The sequence below is a fragment of the Nematolebias whitei genome, chromosome 18 (genome assembly GCF_014905685.2).
Source record: "Nematolebias whitei isolate Nwh7 chromosome 18, NemWhi1, whole genome shotgun sequence".
NCBI lineage: Eukaryota > Metazoa > Chordata > Actinopteri > Cyprinodontiformes > Rivulidae > Nematolebias > Nematolebias whitei.
In genome coordinates this window covers 18,740,414-18,761,236 of record NC_056515.1, presented here as the reverse complement: position 1 = coordinate 18,761,236, position 20,823 = coordinate 18,740,414, and the positions used below count along the sequence as shown (strand labels likewise).

Below are 20,823 nucleotides of genomic sequence, written 5' to 3'. Positions count from 1 at the left end.
CCTCTATGTGTCTCTGTGATGGACTGGAGACCTGTCCAGGGTGCCCCCCGCCTCTCACACAGTAACTGCTGGATACGGACACTAGTGATCCCCGAGATCAGCAAAGAAGCAGGTAAAGATAATGGATGCAAGGATGGATGGATAAATATCAAATAACAGGAATAGATTAATATATCTAACCATGTGCATCATCTGCACTGCTGGAACATCAGGATAATCTGAGAGAAAACTGAGGGTGTGAACTTGACTGAAGGACATAATCCATTTGGGTCCTCAGGGTCACAGGAGGTCACTTTCATTGAATATTTGCATCAGCGCAGTTTTTCTTCTGTGCTGCAGCTCACTCTTCTGGGTGAAAATGGGAATCTGCATTGTGCTTCAATGGGAAAAAAAACAGCCAATTACTGGTAACTATAAGTCTGAAAGTTTTAAAGTAGTTGATTGTAATGAAATAAATTACATTTATTACAGTTTGTCTCAAAGACCATTACAAAAAAAAAGGAGAAAAACGCAGGAATAACTTTAAACAAGTTTTATTTTTAATTAAACCAAAATTATCATCTGAATAATGGAGACTTTGGCGAGCTGTCTCCTTAACTCCCAGTCACCGGTGGAACCTGAAACACTCAAACAGGATCCCAGGGCGAAGGGCCTGGGTCGTAACACTTTATACCCAAGTTGTATGAAATCCACCCCTTTCTGTGTGCTTGAACTCTACAGGATGAGAGATGAAACATTTTCAAGAACCAAACAATGAAGTGATAGAAGGTCTCAACATTACAAGACCACAAAAAGTGGGAATCTTCCGCTGAAACTAGTCAGTTAAAAAAATGTGTCTCAACTTGTTTTGGGGGACTCATTTTCCATCTGTGTACAAAAGAATACCAAACAATCACACCCTTTTTGTTTCCACACAGGCCTCACAGGGACATGATACATAAAGTCTTTGTCACTCTGCTGACAGGCTGCATTAAGTTACATGTATCAAATCCTCACTCCATGAGTTGGACATTTACAAAGAAAAAATACTTAATATAAGATTGTTCATTGGATTTCTTTCTCCGGTTAATGAGTGGAGGTGTGGAAGTCCGAGGGGAGGAACTTCTCAAAGAATGTGGCTCATCAGGTTAGAGTCGTCTAACCCAACTGGTTAGACACATCCCAGCAAAGGCCAAATTCACTCTGGAAAATCACAATAAACCGGAGTTTGCCTTTGATTAAGCTTGTTATCCATCTGGATTGTTGTTTTCCCTCCTGAACCTGTCAGATTCCCTGGCAGTCTGTGCGGACTGTGAGGAAACCTGGACCACGATGGCAGTCAACCTGAGTAAGAACGGCCGCGCGCTGCTGGACGCCTACAATGATGTGTTGAATGGCAGCTCAGATACAAACTGGTGAGCTCCTTTTTCTGTTGCGTGGATAAAACACGAGGATTGGAGCTTTTTGTTCACTCAAGGCAGTCGCTGCTTTCATCTGTTTTCAGGGCTCTGTTCACTTATGAAGGCAACAGTAATGACATTCGACTGGCAGAAAAAGGAGGTGAGACCTGGAATATATTCCAAGCTGCCTTTGGTGACAGCTTAGCTCAGATTTAAACACCAATCCATTTCAGGTTCCTGCTTGGTACTGTCATGTGTGTGTGTGTGAACGTTAGCAAACCGTCTTCACCATGTGATGCCTCCGTGCACTGAGTGTATACATTTGGTTCAAACGCAGCATCCTGGAAAATCTGAGGCCCGGAGTCAACAAGAGATCGAGCATATTACGCTGGCCTGAATCAAAAGATGAATAGTCATTATATTATAACAGTCATTTAATCGTTAAAGCTCTTATCAAGGGCTGTTTGCACCTCAAACTGCACTGCTATGTAAGGAGTTAACATTCATGTATTCACATTGAACCATTATAACACAGACATCTGGCTAAGCTACATAAAGGATATATTTGTTACAGATGATCACCGCTATCATCTTAAAGAGGGGAAACGCTTTTTGTTTGTTGTTGTACAAAAACAATGTTTTATGTTAATTGCCACACCAGAAATAGAGCAGAAGCCCTGTTGATCAGCTGTGGCAGCCATGTTGCATTAGGCTGACTACAAAGTAAATCACTTAATGTGTATTGGATTTTTTTGGGGGGGATGGGGGTGGGGGGTTCATTAAATTTCATCCAGTGGTTTATGAGATATTTTTCTGACAGATACAGTAAGTACACAACATACAGGCAAGAAAACAAACAAACAAACAAAAAAACCCATTATTGACCACCTTTCATTTATTAATAATGAGATTTAAATCCTGTGTTTTTCCTGTAACTGTGACATCACAGCCCTAGTTTTGAAACAGAATAAGTGGCTTGGTGAGCTGAATTCTGGTTTTAAATGTTTTCTGACAGCGTTGTGTTACCTGACCTGCTCTGCAGCAGATCAGGTGACACATGCCTCTAAATGAGTTGTTTAGAGAAATGAAAGGATAAAATCAGTGTGTGGACAGGGAGAGATGCTTCTTCTGTCACTGTGAGATTTAAACTGTTCTGTTTTACTTGCACAAAGTGGAACTTTTATAAGGGATATATGTGGAGAAAAGGGCAGCACGGAGGCGCAACTGGTAGAGCTGCTGCCTCTCAGCGAGCAGGTCCTTGGTTCAAACCCCGGTCCTGGGGCCTTTCTGGGTGGAGTTTGCATGTTCTCTCCGTGCATGCGTGGGTTTTCTCCGGGTACTCCGGTTTCCTCCCACAGACCAAAAACATGCATGTTAGGCTGATTGGTAACTCTAAATTGTCCCTAGGTGTGAGTGAGAGAGTGAATGGTTGTTTGTCTCGTTTGTCTCTTTGTGTCCCTGTGATGGACTTGCGACCCGTCCAGGGTGTACCCCGCCCCTCGCACAGTGATTGCTGGACATGGGCACTGGTGACCCCCGTGACCCAAAATGGAATAAGCGGGTAAAGAAAATGGATGGATGGATGGATATGTGGAGAAAGAAATTATTATACAGCTTAAAAAAACTATAAAGATCTTGTTGCCATTTCCTCAGATGAGATCATGGGTTGGGTGCACAGTGGTTTATACAGTACGTGTTACACTGGATCCAATTTGATTGTTTTCATCTTAATGAATGTTATCAAAATTAATAAAGTTACAGAATCTTCAAAGTTAGGGTTAACTAAGTCAGATAACATGAATACATATATATATATATATATATATATATATATAAACATAAGTCAAGTAAGTTAGTAAGTAAGTAAAGTTTATTTATAAAGCGCTTATCACAGACGTAAAATCACAAAGCGCTGTACAATAAAAATCAACGCTAAAATATACAAAGAATAAAACAAACATAAAAACTACAAGAAGCACAATAAAATCATGACATAAAAGCGTGGGAGAATAAAAGTGTTTTCAGTTGCTTTTTAAAAACCTCAACAGAGTCAGCAGTGAAGTGAAGGCTTGAGGACCCAAATGTAGACTCCTAGAGTGATTTACTTGATGATGGAAACACTTCTTTATTTCACCTGTCAAACTGAACACAAGGAACTAAAACAAAAAGTTAAAGATACAACGTTAACGCGAAAAACTCATGTTAGAAACACAATAAATCATGCAACTGTGTGTGTGTGTATGTGTGCGCACAGATGGTGGGTTAGAAGAAATGGTGGAAGAGCTGAACAGTGGGAAGGTGATGTATGCCTTCTGTCGAGTCCAAGACCCTAACTCTGGTCTGCCAAAATATGTCCTCATAAATTGGGTGAGACACACACACACACACACACACACACACACACACACACACACACACACACACATACACACACACACACACACACACACACACACACACACACACACACACACACACACACAAACACACATCATGAATTGTTTCCACTTTCTATCGCTTCAGCTTTTTAAGAGCATGTCTTTTATTCATAAATCTTACATTCTAGATGACTGAAAAGCTTCAGTCAGGTTTGAGCTCACCACAGCACTGAATCTGTACTGGTGAAAGTCACTAATGATATTCTCATGGCCTCTGACAATGGACTTGTGTCTATACTGGTCCTGTTAGACCTCAGTGCTGCATTTGATACAGCTGATCATAATATTCTACTACAGAGGCTTGAATATGATATTGGGATTACAAAAACAGCTTTAATTTGGTTTAAGTCATATTCATCTGATAGATTCCAGTTTGTAAATGTAAATAATGATTCTTCTTCATACACCAAAGTTAGTCATGGTGTTCCTCAGGGTTCAGTGCTTGGACCAATACTGTTTAACTTGTATATGCTTCCATTAGGTAAAGATTTTAAACAGCATGGGATAAAATTTCATTGTTATGCTGATGATGCACAGTTATATTTGTCCATGAAACCCAATGAATCCAATCAGCTACTTAGACTACAAACATGTCTTAAAGACATAAAAACCTGGATGACCCTTAATTTTCTGCTTTTGAATACATCCAATTGGGTCTCACCTTGACACTCAAACAACAATTCTGAGGTCCACAATGCCAGACAGGACATAATAATATTGTTATTATTATTGTTATTATTTTGAATATGTGAATGTTTCTGTTCAGTGCCCTGAGATGACTTCTGTTGTGACTTGGTGCTATATAAATAACCTGGATTGAACTGTATTGAATTGACTGAGTCAAATAATCCACTTCTTTAAAGTTATGGTTTGGGGTGAGGGAGGGCGGTCAAAATGCAAGTCCAAGAACTGAAACTGACTTAGACAATGACAATAATCAGGCAGCTTGTAAAGCAAACAGAGGAGACTAAAGGAATGAAAAGTTGATAAAGAACAGGTGAGCAGAAACAGGCGTGAATAGGAATCAGAGTCATAAGTAGATTCAGGTTCTACACAAAGGGGGATGATGATGAAGAAATGGAGACAGCTTTGGTACATTCATGGCTGTATAAAAAAAAAAGACATCAGTACTTGTACTGCATATTTTTTCACCTTGTAATCCTGAGGTTACAAGTTCAAGCCCAGGTTGCGTCAGGAAGGGTATCCGGCATAAAACATTTGCCAAATATTAAATGCGAGTTTGTTCGCTGTGGTGATCCCTGAACAAGAGTGCAGCCGAAATAAACTTATTCTTCTATCAGGGCAAAAAATAAAATTTGAAGTGATGTGGTCAGTGGCAGTTCTTTCCACCCAGGGTGATATCCCAATTGTGTCTTCATGTGTGCATTCTCCTAAACTTGGCTGTGTACAGTATGTGTGTGTGTTTCCCTAGACAGGTGAGGGTGTGAAGGACTCTCGTAAAGGAATGTGTGCCAACCATTTGAGCTCCATAGCAGGTTTTCTCAAGGTGAGTCTGAATCAAGTGACAGTGAAGAAAACAAACACAACCCTTACTCTCAAACTTTAAATAAGTCCCAGTTTGTTTGCCGCCTTCAACATTGTACTGTATGTGTGATCACAGGGAGCCCATGTAACAATAAACGCCCGCTCAGAGGAAGATGTGGAGCCGGAAACCATCTTGGCCAAAGTGGCCAAAGCATCTGGAGCTAACTTCAATTTTCACAAACAAACACAGTATACAGAGCCACCCAAAGGACCTGTGGTGAGAAGACACAGAGACACTTTAACAAACGCACTATTACATTTATAGAGGAATACAAACAATTAGTAATGATGCATCATGTTAGTTTGTTCCTGCACCAAGGCATAACATCCATCCATCCATTATCTTTACCGGCTTATTCCATTTTGGGTCATGGGGGTCGCTGGTGCCCATGTCCAGCAATCACTGTGCGAGGGGCGGGGTACACCCTGGACGGGTCGCAAGTCCATCACAGGGACACATAGAGACAAACGAGACAAACAACCATTCACTCTCTCACTCACACCTAGGGACAATTTAGAATTACCAATCAGCCTTACATGCATGTTTTTGGTCTGTGGGAGGAAACCGGAGCACTCGGAGAAAACCCACGCATGCACGGAGAGAACATGCAAACTCCACCCAGAAAGGCCCCTGGACTGTGGTTTGAACCAAGGATCTGCTTGCTGAGAGGCAGCAGCTCTACCAGTTGCGCCACCGTGCTGCCCCCAAGGCATAACATTAGTTTCTAAATCAAAGAGTGCCAAAAGCCTAAGAAGGAAGAAGTCTTACATACCTTTTGGATCTAAATCTACATTAGTTGTGCTGATAGGATGAAAGTGGTGAAAATAAATTCCTTGATTATGCCTAACCCTAAAGCATGGTAGCACTGCTGTCAGTCATTTAGTAATAATAATGTGTATTGTCATAGTTGTATGTTCCCATACAATGGCGAAATTGGCTCTCTGCATTTAACCCATCCACCACCAGGTGGAACAGTGGGCAGCTATTGAAAGCACCCAGGGAGCAACTGGGGATAAGGTGTCCTGCTCAGAGACACAACGAGATGTGCAATGATTTGCATATTTGTTTGGGTTTTTATGACATAAAGAGTTACATGGCTGTTAGAAAGGAATACTTATACTATGGTAAACATAGCATAATCTCCATTAACACTAGATTTATTAGTCATGTAAAAAAATTGTGTAACATGAATAGCATATTTGCAACGCCACACATACACCTCACATAGCTCGTTGTAGCTCTAGATGATGCCATTGCTTGTCTTTCATATCCATATCATTAATTCAATTCAATTCAATTCGAAAATACTTTATTAATCCCAAAGTGAAATTAAATGTTGTTGTAGCTCGTTGTCCTCGTTTCATTAAGAGCTGTTATAGATGCTAGGAAGGATCTCTTGTAAAGGTCTGTCCCACAGCGTATCCGAAGAAACTGCTCGCTGATGCCATTCAATTCTTCCATCCAGACTAGGCTGGCCTCTCGGTTCATCCGGGCAGCAGGACCCCCCGAATGCTGGGCAGAACTCCTCCCAGAGCTATCTCAAATACCTGAACAGAAGCCACACCTCCCAGCAGCCTGCAGCTCCTCGTCGCTGCGAACAGCCAGCTGCAGGTGCCGGGGAACGATCCTGTCTGTCTGCTGTCACGAGCTGAGTTTCCTGCCAGCTCCAAGATCTCAGTGGTCAGGCACTCGAGCACAGCCAGCAAGAAGACGGGAATGCATCTACGGCACCTCCTTTTCAACTCATTTGAGATTTTGGGCTGTAGCTGAGATATTATTTGAGTTTTTGAGATGTTCATCAGCAGCTCTCGGTTGTAAAAAAAAACACCTTGCTGTCATGGTTACACATTATAACATATAACCAAAACTAAAAAAGTTTCAGTAAAAATCCTTCCAGCTGCACAGCATCCAATACCACAGGAAAAAAAATCATCACAAAAAAATGAGATTTACGTCCAGCAAAAGAGGAATTAAAGTTTCCAAAAGCAAAATCTCAAAATTAATGTAACACAGATACTCCAACATGCAGCAACCCCCCCCCCCCCCCCCCAAGTGGTGCAATTCTAAAACACAAGAGCTTCTAGAGCTTCATGTCACTGGCAGTGTCCTTTTTGTTCATCTCGCATAGTGAAATCTATTTTTGAACCAAATGCTCAGCTTCTCTTCTGTTCACCCAACAGAGCTCTGTGTATCAAAAAGTCAATGCAGTGAAGGAAATTCAACAAACCAACAAGGACGACTTCTGGGTCCAGACTCAGGTTTCTTAACAGTGCACAACACGAGCCACCATCCAAACCTAGAAAAGGAGGAAAATTAACCTGTTTTGATAAGCTTAAACCTAACTACATTTTATTTCAGAGGGATGAAGCAGTGCGTCGACGGGAGGAGACCAAGAGAGCAGAGCAGGAGAAGCAGAAACTGGAGAAGGAGAGGAGGGAGCTGGACGAGAAGCAGTCCAAGGAGAGGGAGAGGATAGCAAAGGAGAGAACTCGGCAGATTGAACAGGAGAAGTGAGTTAAACGTTCATAAATGTGCACATGACAAGGTGCGAGAAACCGAGGCGTCATGTTTGTGCTTGTATGACAGGCTGCTTCAGAAAAAGAGGGAGGAAGAGGAAAGAGAAAAGGAGCAGCAGCAACAGGTAAATGGATGAATAAGTTCTGTACTTTTGAAATGTAGGGGTTTTGTTTCTAAAGGTCCCAAAGAATAATACCGGTTTGTTTCATTTATGATTCACATCGGGCGCTTTTGGACTGCAGGACATCACATACAGCAGATTTTATGATGGTTGAAGCCACTTCCTTTGCAAGAACTATGGCTGCAATTTGGTTGATCTGATTTAGAGCAGTGATAAACTAAATGTAAAATACACACAAGTTTAAAAATCAACTCTGGTGAACTATGTGAGTGATCATGATGCTTATCAAAGTCAGAGTCAGTCAGAGATTCTTTATTGTCATTCGCACCTCATGTGGTACATGTGGTGGAACGAGATTATGTACACAGGGTCCCAGTTACATCCAACAATAAATTGTAAAAGAAAAACAGTAATAAGATCTAAGATATGAACTAAGAAAAACATCAACTAAAAATACACTAAGCACTAGTAGCATAAAAACATTATGTTGAACAGCAGCACAAACATGAGTCTGTGTGAGCAGATGAGCACGAATGAACACAGCAACATGAAACAGATCAGCAGCAACATGAAACAGATCAGCAACAACATGATGGTCTTTGTACCAGCTCTTCAGGTGTTCCACCTCCTGCCTGTAGCTGGACTCATCATTGTTTGGGATTCATCCCACCACCACTGTATCATCTGCAAACTTTAAAATATGACAGCCTGGATGAGTAGGTGCACAATCATACATGAGCAGAGTAAACAGGAGAGGACTCAACACACATCCCTGAGGGGAGCCAGTGCTGAGGGTTATGGTGGAGGAGGAGAAGTTGTGGATCCTCACTGACTGTGGTATATTTGTTAAGAAGTCTAATACCCAGTTTCAAATGGAGGGCTTAGTCCTAGTGTGAGTAGTTTGTCCATCAGGGTTTGGGGGATCATGGTACTGAAGGCAGATGTAAAGTTCACAAAGAGCATACGGACATAAGAGTCCTTCTGTTCCAGGTGGTTGAGTGCAGTGTGGACCACAGAGGAGGTGTCATCCTCTGTTGATCGGTTCTCGCGGTATGCATACTGGTGAGGGTCCTCGTTGATGTTGATGGTTGTTTTGATGTGGGTCATGACCAGTTTTTCGAAGCATTTAGCGACTATCAGGGTGATGGCTAATGGCTGATAGTCATTCAGACCAGTCACTGCAGAGGTCTTTGGGAATGGGATCATTTTATAAGAATGTTGTTCAAGTCTAGATTCCTAACGACAGTACCTGAGTTATGAGAAAGTGTTCATCTGTGCAGATAATTTTTGTTCAAGTATAAGCGTGTCCTACTTTTTCCTTCTTCTTCTTTTGGCTTTTCCCTATTCAGGAGTCTCCACAGTGAGTCATCCTCCTCTATCTCTGTCTTCTGCATCCTCTGTCCTCACTCCAACTACCTCCATGACCGCTCTAGCTGCATCCATGTATCTCCTTTTTGTCTTTTTCCTGGTAGCTGCATTTCTAACATCCTTCTACCAATATACCCACTGTCCCTCCTCTGGACATGTCCAAACCATCTCAGTCTGGCCTCTCTAACTTTATCTCCCAGTTGTTCAACCTGTGCTGTATCTCTGATGATCTCATTCCTAAGCTTATCCATCCTTTTCACTCCTAAGGAGAACCTCAACATCTTCATTTCTGTCTCTTCCAGCTCTTTCTCCTGTCTTTTTGTCAATGCCACTGCTTCCAGACCATACGTTTCCCTTGAAATAACTAAACACACACACACACACACACACAAGTCTCATGTTTTTGACGCTCAGGGAGAGAAATCCAGTTGAAAGTCTGTCTGAAACACAAAAAACTTTAGGAACGCTTGTTCAAATAAATATGTTAGTCTTGGAGTTCTTTGTTTAAGTATGACATAAGCTGACAACAAGATCAAAATGTCTTAAAAATTTGAATAGTCACTTTATCTGAAGAAAGATTGTAGATGTTTTCATATCACAGGAGAATCACGTTGCAGTCTTCATAACCATTTAGATCATACAACACCTTTCTCTGAATGTTTGTAGTGTTCCTTCAAACTCTGCTTTGAAAAGGAAAGACCCACAACAAACAGCTTTCCATTGTTGCTTTTGGTATATATGACTTAGTGGCAGTGCAAATGGTTGACAGTGTAAGTGTTGCACAATCCTGGCATTGCAAAAGCAAAGACTTTAGTTCTTACGACCCTCGAAAAGTCCATGTAACTATTTGATCTGAAAACACCCAATGTATTTCAGGTTGTGCATTTATCAGCTGGTGATTTCTGGGATTTTTATGTCTGTTGTGTATTCATGTTGTCAGCTGTTGACAACACAGTAAACATTTTTATGACTGATCATCTCTGTTTAAAGGGGTCACCGCCTCCCTTTCATTTAGGGGATACATTTCTTCCTTATTGCTCATCATTTTGTCATATCAAGTCATGTGTCGTTGAATCATTGTCCTTTTCCTGTTACTTGCATGCTTTCCCCTTGTAAGAAGTTTCTTTCCTTAGTGAGATGGTTCAAAAATACAAAGTATGTTATCTAATGTAATGTGTCCGTGTTTTAGATCAATATTTTAATGTAAACAATATAATTTAACATTATGTGCCTGTTTTAGAACCAGCAGGAAAATATAAGCAAGATAACAGGAATCAACTCTGCTGCATCTGTGCAAAAAGCTAATGTGAGTATGTTTGACTAACTGGGCATTCTCATCAAAATCTACCTGTAATTGATTAAATACTCTTTATTGATCAGCATTTGCAGCTAGTGCTTCTATACCTAGTAATAAAATCCTCTTACCAGGTGTGTTAGGATATCCTCACCTCTGCCGTTTCAGTATAAAAATGTTTCTTTATGGAAATTTTGTCTTAAATTGCTGTTCTACCCCTTTAAACATTCTCGTTTATACACAGGAGGCAAAGTCACTGATTTCTCAGAGATCATTCAATCCCAGAGATATATTTAAGCAGAAGGAGCAGAGCATGGAGATCACCAACTGGTCTCCTGCTGCATCCAGACCTGGTAAACAACACAACAACATTGGAAGTAAACAAGATGCGATGGAAACAATTGGTTCATGCATTCATGTTTTCACCCTCAGGGAAGCTGCAGAGTCCGTTTCTGTCCCAGAAATCCTTTGAAAGTGAAATCCCTGTGAAGCCGTCGGGTTCAGTGTCATCTCCTGCTGCAGATTCATTCCTCACCCCTCAGCCTCTGGTCTCACCCGTCCCTCAGCCTCTGGTCTCACCTGTCCCTCAGCCTCTGGTCTCACCTGTCCCTCAGCCTCCAGTCTCACCTGTTCAATCCGTCTCGCATGTTCTCTATCGATCCCATGCTGCAGCTTCCTCTCCTACACCACCACAAAGCAGAGGTTCAGATACATTTCTAATATGTGTTAGGGAATACACTGAAACTGAAACCCTGTCTACACTAATCTTCATGCTTTTTAAACAATATAATATAATATAATATAATATAATATAATATAATATAATATAATAAACAACATATTTTCTTCATCAATATTAAAACACAACTCAATTTTAAACAAAATGTTAACACAAATGCAGAAATGCTGAGTCATTAGGTCATATTAATGACGTAAATATAAGGCAAATGAAAGTTCTTAGCCTGGCTAATAATCAGCAATTTGTTTTAAATTCTTTACGTTTGATCCTGTGGTTCTTGTCTGCAGTCTGCAGCTGTCACTGGGTGAGAGTGGGGATACTGACAGGTCCCTAATCAATTACAGGAACTCTCCTTAATCAACGGTAGCTTGTTTTCTTTTGTTTTTACACAGCTCACTAAAAGGCATCATCTCACAATTACACAATTTCACAATCAAAGTGTATAATGGTGATGGGATTAGTATTATTCCATCCAAACATTATCTGCTGCTTGTCCCTAATTCAGGTTGTGGGGGCAGCAGCTTGAATAAGGAGGTCCCAAACATGATTTTTTAGAGCCCCCTTTTCCAGCTGCCATAGGACAATTTTAAGACCTTTGATCTTTCCCAGGGTCACCTTCCAGTTGGACATGCCCAGAACTGCTCCTTAGGAAGGCATCCAGGGAGCATCCTTACCAGATGCTCAAACCACCTCAATGGGCTCCTCCTGATGTGCAGCGGCTCTTATCTGTGTCTCCCAAATAACTGAATATCTCAGCAAAGTCCATGCTCAATAATCCAGGTATACAATCCAACATTATTGATCAAGCCTTCCGGATCAAAGGTGAAACGTTTCAGCACGAAAAAAAAAAAGAAACTGTCCAGATGACCTGACTGAAAAATGTTGGATTGTATACCTGGATTATTGAGCATGGACTTTGTTGTTTTCAACCATTTTGACAAGACTGTCAACAAGGAAGAGGGCTGGCAATGGAGGAGGGGTGTACCAAAGAGACCATCTTATCACAAGCAGAACTGGATTATTCCACTTTGGAGTAATCTGTTGGGGGAAGAATCAGTTTTGTGTTTCCTTGACTGATGAAGCCTTCCGGATCGAAGGTGAAATGTTTCAGCACAAAAAAAGAAACTGTCCAGATGACCTGACTGAAAAATGTTGAATATCTCAGCCTTTCTCTAAGGGAGAGTCTGGCCATCCTGTGGAGAAAACTCATCTCCACCGGTTGTAACCACAGTCTCCTTCTTTGGGTCACTACCCAGAATTTATGACCTTCGGCGGTGAGAGTAGGAACAAAGACCAACTGGTACACAGAGAGCTTCACTTGTGTCTATAACTGGACTGGCACAAAGTCCACAATACTGCAGAAGCCGCACAGATTTGTCCATCAGTGTTACACCCCATTCCTCCTCTCATTAACAAAACCCCAAGAAACTTAAACTCCTTCACTTAAAGCAGCAACTCATTCCCAATCCACTTGTATCTGACAAAAGACCATGGCCTTAGATTTGGAGGTGCTAATCCTAATCTCAACTGCTTCACCCTTGGCTGTGAACTACTCTTCTGAGAGCTGGAGATCATGACACGATGATAAAAACAGGACTGCATCACCCACAAATAGCAGATACAGAATCCTGAAGTCACCATCCTGGACTCTCTGTCCCTTAACAAGAAATTCTGTTCATAAAAGTTATGAACAGAATTGATGACAAAGGGCAGCCCTGGTGAAGTCAGACACTTACCCTATAGGGCATATGTGTCAAACTCAAGACCCGGGGACCAAATGTGGTCCTCGTTGAGATCTTATCTGGCCCCCAAGATGTTATTTTAAATGTAAAATACTTTTATTACTTTAATTTTTTTCAGTAATCTTTGATTATGATGCCAAATTGTAACAGAGAATGTCAAATGAGACCAACCAAACTCTTGTTGAGGAACCTGCAACCAAGAAAAGATGTTTGGTATCTAACTTGAGTTAATGTAGATTCTGAAACTGGCCCTTAGTTTGAAAAAAGTTTGAATTTTGGCCCTCTTTTGTAAAGTTTCATACCCCAGCTATTGGGGGTCTGACCTGACAATGCAAACTGAGCTCCCTCTTTATAAAGGAACTGGATGGTCCATAGCAATGGATCCCCAGTACTCACAGATCACAGCCCACAGTATTCCCTAGGGAACATGATTAAATGCCTTCTCCAAATCCATAAAACACATGTAGGCTGGTTAAGCAAACTCCAATTCCCCATTAAGGACTAGGATTCAGATTAGAATAAAACAAGACAGAAAAAGAAAAATGGGTTAAATAAAAATATCTTGAATGTTGTTTCTAGTATATAAACTAATAATGAACATACAACAAAAAAAATCATTGACATAATAGTTTTACTTTTCATGTCAACATGGCCACACCAAACATTTTTAGTTTGTTGGTGTAGTCAATTGACGGGAGTAAAATTGATTGAAAAATGCTTTAAACAGTTTTTTTTATTTTATTTTGTAATCCTTCACTAATTATTGTTGGCAAATAAGCAAAAGGTGCAAACACGGCAGAAAATCTTAATTAAAAAAACTGGAATAGTGTAGATAGGGGCTGATGTCAATTGAATCCAACATTTACAATATCCTCAAGATAATTTGCCACAAAAGTTTGAAACTCTTAAGCAGGCACCTAAACACAATTGGTAAACTACCAAACATGTATGGTGTGCAGTTTGTCTGGAAATGGTAGATGGAAATGGAGTTTACACACATTGCAACTGCAGCTGGAGTCAAATGTAAACCTACGACATTAGCATTCATGTCATTCTGATCATTTTTTAGAAATCTGTCAAACAATTATGACTTGTCATGAGTTACCAATGGTATGACTGTGTTGTCCCCCGAGTTACTATGGTATGTAGCAAACAATGAAGCTGGTTGACAAACAGATTTGAGTTTGTAGGTCTGATCACTCAAAGCCAAGAACAAACACAGCTGGTTAAAACACTGACTACTGGTTCTGGGTAAAATTAAACTAATGGTTGAATGACATGATTTAATGGTGTCAGCCTTCTTCAATCCTTGGCCCAAATCATCAAAAGTTATACTTCCAGAAGAGGTTTCTCTAAGTTATGAGTCCAAACAAAAAAAGTCTATTGTCCAGTGAGGGCTTGTCTTAAGCAGTTATAGACCTTTTCAGTGCACATTCATTTGAGGTATTCAAGTAATTTTGTATCAGTCATGATCTTTCATATTAAAATATAGCTGGCGTTAAAGGTTCAAGGTAAAATCTGCTCAGAATTTAGGAACTCTTGAAAAACACCTACATCCTTCTAAATAGTGATGTTTGTAGCATCTAAGCTGCTAATAAATGGAACATTTAAGGTGAAACAAGTTGGAAATTATTCAAAAACAACTTTTATCCACATAAAAACAATTCACAACACAAAGCTGCACTGTCAAAGAGAAATAGTACAGGAATAAATGTACAACATGAAGTCGAATTTTCCTACTATTTTAAACTGCATAACCCATAAAATATAAACAGCACTAAGCTCTCATCTTCACAGCTCTTTGTTTAGTTAGACAAGCTAAAGGCTGGTCATTGTCAGGAGTCATTTCTAATGCTACCGACTGACTTTTAAACACATCTTTATTATATAATCAAGATTGTCAAAATGTAATGTTTTACATCTTGATGCTATGTTTCAACTAATAAAATCTAATGTATTTTCCTTTCTCATCCATGAGCACAGGGGTTGGTTACACTGAGGAAGAGGAGTGGTCAGATGAGTTTGATAATGAAGAAGATGAAAACACTCCAGGTATGGTGTCAACATCAGTAAAGAAGTTTCCTTAAACAGAACAGATTTAAGTATTGTTTAAACCATATCATATACTAGATATTTTCACAAAAAAATGAACAAAAACAAAAGCCTGCCTTAATATTTGTTAAAGTGTAAATTATAGGAGTTGACTTTCACAGATGTTCAAATTTCTAACATGTATCTCAACTGGTTGTGACTGCTGGTGACAAAATGTGAATTAAATGTGTATGGAAGTTTCCAAAATGTTTGTGAAGGTTTTCAATCTACTTTGGCGAGTCACAGGGCATAGTCTTCGAGCCACAGGAATTTTTAACATGTAAAAAAAAAAAAAATTGCTAAACCACTTCTCAAAATGGCGAGAGTCATCGTGGGCATAAAGACTGTAAATATAAATGGACTTCAGAACCAAACTCAGAAGTTACATCTGTTTCCAGTACAAGTTTTAAGTCCCGCCACTTCAAACAAAACATGGGACATTGTCCATTTAGAAACAATCAAAACACACTTCAGAGTTTTTTTTAATTTTTTTTCATTTTTTAGGTGTTGTTACTGTCTGCTCAAATATTATTTTTTTCCTACATGTTTAGGTGCAATAAGTGATTGGATGGTTGATAGAAAGCTCACACAACAACATGATTGTGTGCAGGGAAGTAGGAGGGACTTAAAGCCCCACATTGCTAGTGCTCAAATTCTGGTTCCACAAATACTCAATGGCAGCTTCTGTAAAACGGACCATGCTCGCTTCGGTATACAGATAGGAGGAAAAGAAACCAAACCGTGACTGATTGGAGATAATCAAATACTGTGATCAAATTGAAATATGATGATTGATAAGACACTTTGTGACAGAGTTGAAACAGATCTATTTGAACGTCACAAAAAAAGTCTTGTGAATGTCACAATTTATTCACAGTTGCAGAAAAATTTGTTATAAGTACCGATTCAGTAAGTTCAAGAGTTAGGGATTTTCTCACAATTTTGTATCGCTGTCTACTCGCCATTATGTGCAGTCCAGTGGGATACAAGCATTTTACTTTATATTTGTCTACTTTGTTCTCAATATGATTTGGCAACTGGATGTGTGGAAGAAAAACAGCTGATTGATTGCATCATGGACCACCAACCCAAAGGGCTTGAGGCTGTAACTGGACAGATCTGTGTGATTTTCTTTTCTTTTGACTTTTAATTATATTTTCGTAACTAAAGGACGCCCGATACAAATTACTGTACATGCAGTATTATTCTGTGTAGAGTTTTGAGGATTTATTTTATATTGTGTATTACTCATTTCAGCCTATTTCTCTCCTAAAACACAAAGAACACAAAGTGACAAGATGTTCTATTATTTTCATCCCACAGAGGAAACTCCAGTTCAGCCTGATCTGTACAAGGTACCAGATCCAGTTGAGACCAGAGCTAATCTTTATGAGCATCTTTATGAGAGTGCACATGAGGTGAGACCATTTTTTTCTTAGTGTAGCAGTACTAATACCCATCGCCATGTTCATTGAAAGTGTAATGTGTATTATTTGCACTCATCATGATCAATAACTCTCCTGTGGGAACGTTCTGCAATGTCCTTCTGCTCATGTTGTGATGTGTGACATTAACGGTCCCATGTAATCACTCCCACTGTGACCAGTCAGTGAAGAACAGAAAGAAATGGTACATTGATTTGATATTGATATGATGTGGTGACGTGTCTCAAGCAGAGTCCTTGACTCAGATCCACTCCTTCCTGTCTGCAGCGGACCCTAGGATGACGGCTCAGACATGGAGGGGGAGGAGCTGAGGGCATGGACAGGAAGATTATTCTATAAAACTAACTTGTCCAGTCCAGACAGTCAGAGCAGGTCAGGGTTTCACACGGATGAGAGCACTGATAACAGCGTAATCTTGTATTTGCATGCTCTGTGAAAATTGGACTGCTCTCCTTCTGAGAATCTCCTTTTTTTCCACGACACTCAGAAACAGACATTTTTGAAATATCATTCAGTTTCTTGGATTAAAACATATAAAGTAAATAAATTATAATTTTTGTTTAATATCATGGTATGTTTTATCAAGCAAGAAACTGTGAAAATCATTACATATTAATGAATTACTGGACATAAGATAGGAACCTGGAAGTTGAAGCCAGAATGGAACCATTGTTCCACATGGCCCCTGTACAAGTTCTAAGTCCCACCCTGTCTGTATAAAGGAATGGGAATTTTCTTATAAAACATTAAAAACCCACCTCTCACTTTTTCTGTGCTGAATTATTGAATTCAGACAGTTTTGACTGCAGTTTTATGTTTAAATATTCACATTTCTAGCACTTGTATTTGTAATGGGTTATTTCATACTTATAAGAAAGATCACAGAACACCATGGTTGTGTGTGGGGGCTTAAAGGGGACTTAAAGCCCCACATCTCCAGTACAGAGTTTGGTTGCAAAAATTTAACATGGCAGCCCCAATAAACCAGGTCTTGTTAACTTCAATTCAACGTAACAAGAAAATGCCCTTTCTCATTGCCACTTTGTCTATTTTAATATACAGTTGGTTATGCAAATTTAAACAAAATAAAATAAAACTGGAAGTAGCTGCCAAACAGTGAAAACTTTTTAAAATATTTGTTGTAAATTTTGTTCGATTTAACCCACATTCAGCGTCTAACGTGGTGCCTGTGGTTCTGGTTGTGGTTGTCAGAAGTTAAATGTATTTTAGCACAACATTGCCTCTTCTTTCCTCATTGTTTTAGGACATTTTACGTTCTCTTTTTTAATTATTGCCTTTTGAGAGTGTTGGATTTCTCTGTCATTTCTTTATGTATAAATAATATCACTGTTACTTGTTTTAATTGAATGTGGAAATATTTAAAAGCCATTAAATGTAATAAACTTTTTTTAAAATGTAATTTCAGGTTAGAGAACTAGCAGTGGGGGACAGCGAACATGGGAAGTGTGCTAAAGCCCTTTATGATTATCAGGCTGGTGCGTATACACACAGAACAGTTTTGAAAGGCATCTTGTTTTGTGTTGGAAAAATAAAAAGCACGTCTGATCTATCATTTTTTATCTCATGCGGACATAAAAAAATAAACATAAAAAACAATTTGAGCTAAATGTGCACGATGACAGCCTAGACACCAGATGCCAAAACTGCTCTTGAAATATTAAACTTCAATGTTTAATAAGCTAAAGATCTTGACATTTATATATATATATATATAGATATTTATTAATTTTAAGAGAAGTCTGAAAAATTTAATCACTTTAATAAAAAGAGAAGCGCAATATTCTTGCTATGTCATTCATTCAATTCATTCAACCATTATTTATACAGGTTAGTCTCAACGAGCCACAAGAACTCATTTTCAAGAGAGACTTCTTTTAGACAGACAATAAATAACTAAATGCATGTCAGATGGCACAGATTTAGTTTATGGGTTTATGATATATTTTGATATTATGGTATACCTGTGTTTGCACGTGTTATTCAAAGCACTTTATAGATTTCGTTTTAAAACAATATACACTTTCTTTAAATGTGCATCCTACTTGCTTTCACAGCGGATGAAACGGAGATCACCTTTGACCCCGATGACATTATAACCCAGATAGAAATGCTTGATGAAGGCTGGTGGAGAGGTTACGGACCTGACGGACACTACGGCTTGTTCCCTGCCAATTATGTTGAGCTTCTCTAATGTTAAAGGTTGTTTCCATGGATGGCTCCAGGATGCTAAAATAATGCAAATATACATTTACATAAGCTGTTTTTTCATGAAGTTTCATTAAAATCACATTAAATGAACAATAAAACATTTAAGGCAGCAATTCAAACCGTACTGTGATTGTTTTAAAACCATCTTGTACCTAATAATTAAAATGTCAGATTTAGAAGTACCTATTGATGTTACACTCACTGTTTCAAGCACATAAAACGGAAGTGCTGATGCTTTGTTGAGCCCCTTTTCCACCGCTCCTCTTCAGCCCGGTTTGGCTCAGTTCACCTCGACTCAGTTTGGTACACATTTTGTTTCTATAGCCCCTTTCAGGTTCCAGTGGGTTGGGTTCAAATTGATGTCACGTGTCTTACCAGCTAGCTGGTTGGGGTAAGACCATGGAAACATGTTCAGTACAGGGTGAGAATTTATTTTGAAGTTTCTGGTAAATTTAAAAGAATACAGATTATTAAAATTATAGAACATATATATATATATATATATAATGGAAAAGCTGTTTCACTTTCATAATTCTATTCAAAAAGTTCATCTTTAATAGATTCAGGGCCTACAATTTAAACAATTTCAAGTATGTTTATTTTTACATAATTTGGGCTTCCAGCTCATGAAACCCATGAAAACAGGATTTCCCAAAATTATAACACTGTGGAGACATCAGCCCACACTACTTCAGTTTTTGCAAAATAAAGAAATTAGGATCACAACAAATCGATCAAAATATGGTACTTTCAAAATGATATATCAATCTTCAATACTTTTGTTGGGAATCCTTTTGCCTTAAGCCTGCAATGTGGCATTGAGACAATCAGCCTGTGGTATTGCCAGGGACTTATGGAAGCCCAGATTTTTTTGATGCTTGCTGTCAGCTCTTTTTTGTCGTTTGGTCTGGTGCCCCTCCATTTTCCTCTTGAGAATACCCCATAGATTCTCAATGGGGTTTAGGTCCGGCGAGTTGACTGGCCAGTCAAGCACTGTGGCATGGGCATCAAATCAAGTTTTGGTGCTCCTGCTGGAAGATTAAATCTGCATCTACATACAGATCCTCAGAAGGAATCATGAAGTCCTCCAACATTCTAGTAGACTGTTGTGACCTTGGATTTAAGAAAACAGAACACCTGCAGTCTTTCATTTACTCTTAGACCAGGTAGTCTCATTGAGCCACAAGAACTCATTTACAAGAGAGACCTTTTTAGGAGCAGATGGGGGTTTAGGGCCTTGCTCATTGGGGCGAATGAGTGTGAGGCAGCTGTGGGTGCTTCACCTACCCCACACACTTTTGATGTTCGTACTGGGGCTTTAACAGGTGATCTACCGATCACAGGCCCACTTTCAACCTCTGCACCACCACTCCGCAACGGCACACATTACACCCCAAATCATGACAGAGTTCCCCCCCCCACACTGGACCTCCAGCAGTATAGGCTACGTTTCTCTTTTCTTTAAACCCTTGATTTCCGAATGAAAGGACACCAAGTAAGAAAGGGGACCGAGGAACGCGAGATCCAACTCATCTCCTGGTGGTCAGTTTTTGATAGTAATATCCTTCTGATTTAAAGGCTTCGAAGCGTGTGGCAAGGAATCCAGATGGATGTGGAGCATATATCGAGGCACATTCTGACATTATGCCTCGCTAGCGGGCTGTAACAGATTTAGGAACTGGCTCTTTTATGCATGATTTAGGGACAGGATAGAATACATTTAAGGTAAACTACTCTGCATAGTTATTCCCTAGTATACAAGTCAACATGTCTGAAAGAACAAGATACCTTTGTCAAATAGCTTCATGTTAACAGATCTGAGCAAAAGCCATTTGAAACCAAGTTGAGTTACAAGATTTTAATTGGGAGTCACGTTGTGGGCTTCGTCGCCTGCAGTCACGTTGTGGGCTTCGT

At 39.6% G+C, this 20,823-nt stretch overlaps 1 protein-coding gene across 1 annotated transcript; it reads left to right on the top strand.

The window, feature by feature from the left end:
- Positions 1–1,158: 1,158 nt before the first annotated feature.
- Positions 1,159–18,892, top strand: LOC119424956 (drebrin-like protein B). Its single transcript, XM_037692478.1, has 15 exons — positions 1,159–1,394; positions 1,484–1,539; positions 3,634–3,746; positions 5,250–5,324; positions 5,439–5,579; positions 7,544–7,621; positions 7,722–7,873; positions 7,950–8,004; positions 10,610–10,675; positions 10,908–11,016; positions 11,096–11,365; positions 15,128–15,196; positions 16,559–16,653; positions 18,107–18,176; positions 18,756–18,892. Exons 1-15 carry the CDS (start codon positions 1,312–1,314, stop codon positions 18,890–18,892), a joined length of 1,569 nt encoding a protein of 522 aa, XP_037548406.1. The 5' UTR covers positions 1,159–1,311.
- Positions 18,893–20,823: the final 1,931 nt, after the last annotated feature.

Bases quoted from the DNA above. Each gene is read 5' to 3' on its own strand.
- LOC119424956 (XM_037692478.1), top strand. From the start codon at position 1,312: ATGGCAGTCAACCTGAGTAAGAACGGCCGCGCGCTGCTGGACGCCTAC. The intron at 7,622-7,721 runs GTTTCTTAACAG...ATTTTATTTCAG, and splicing joins ACTTCTGGGTCCAGACTCAG to AGGGATGAAGCAGTGCGTCG. The intron at 16,654-18,106 runs GTGAGACCATTT...ATGTAATTTCAG, and splicing joins TTTATGAGAGTGCACATGAG to GTTAGAGAACTAGCAGTGGG.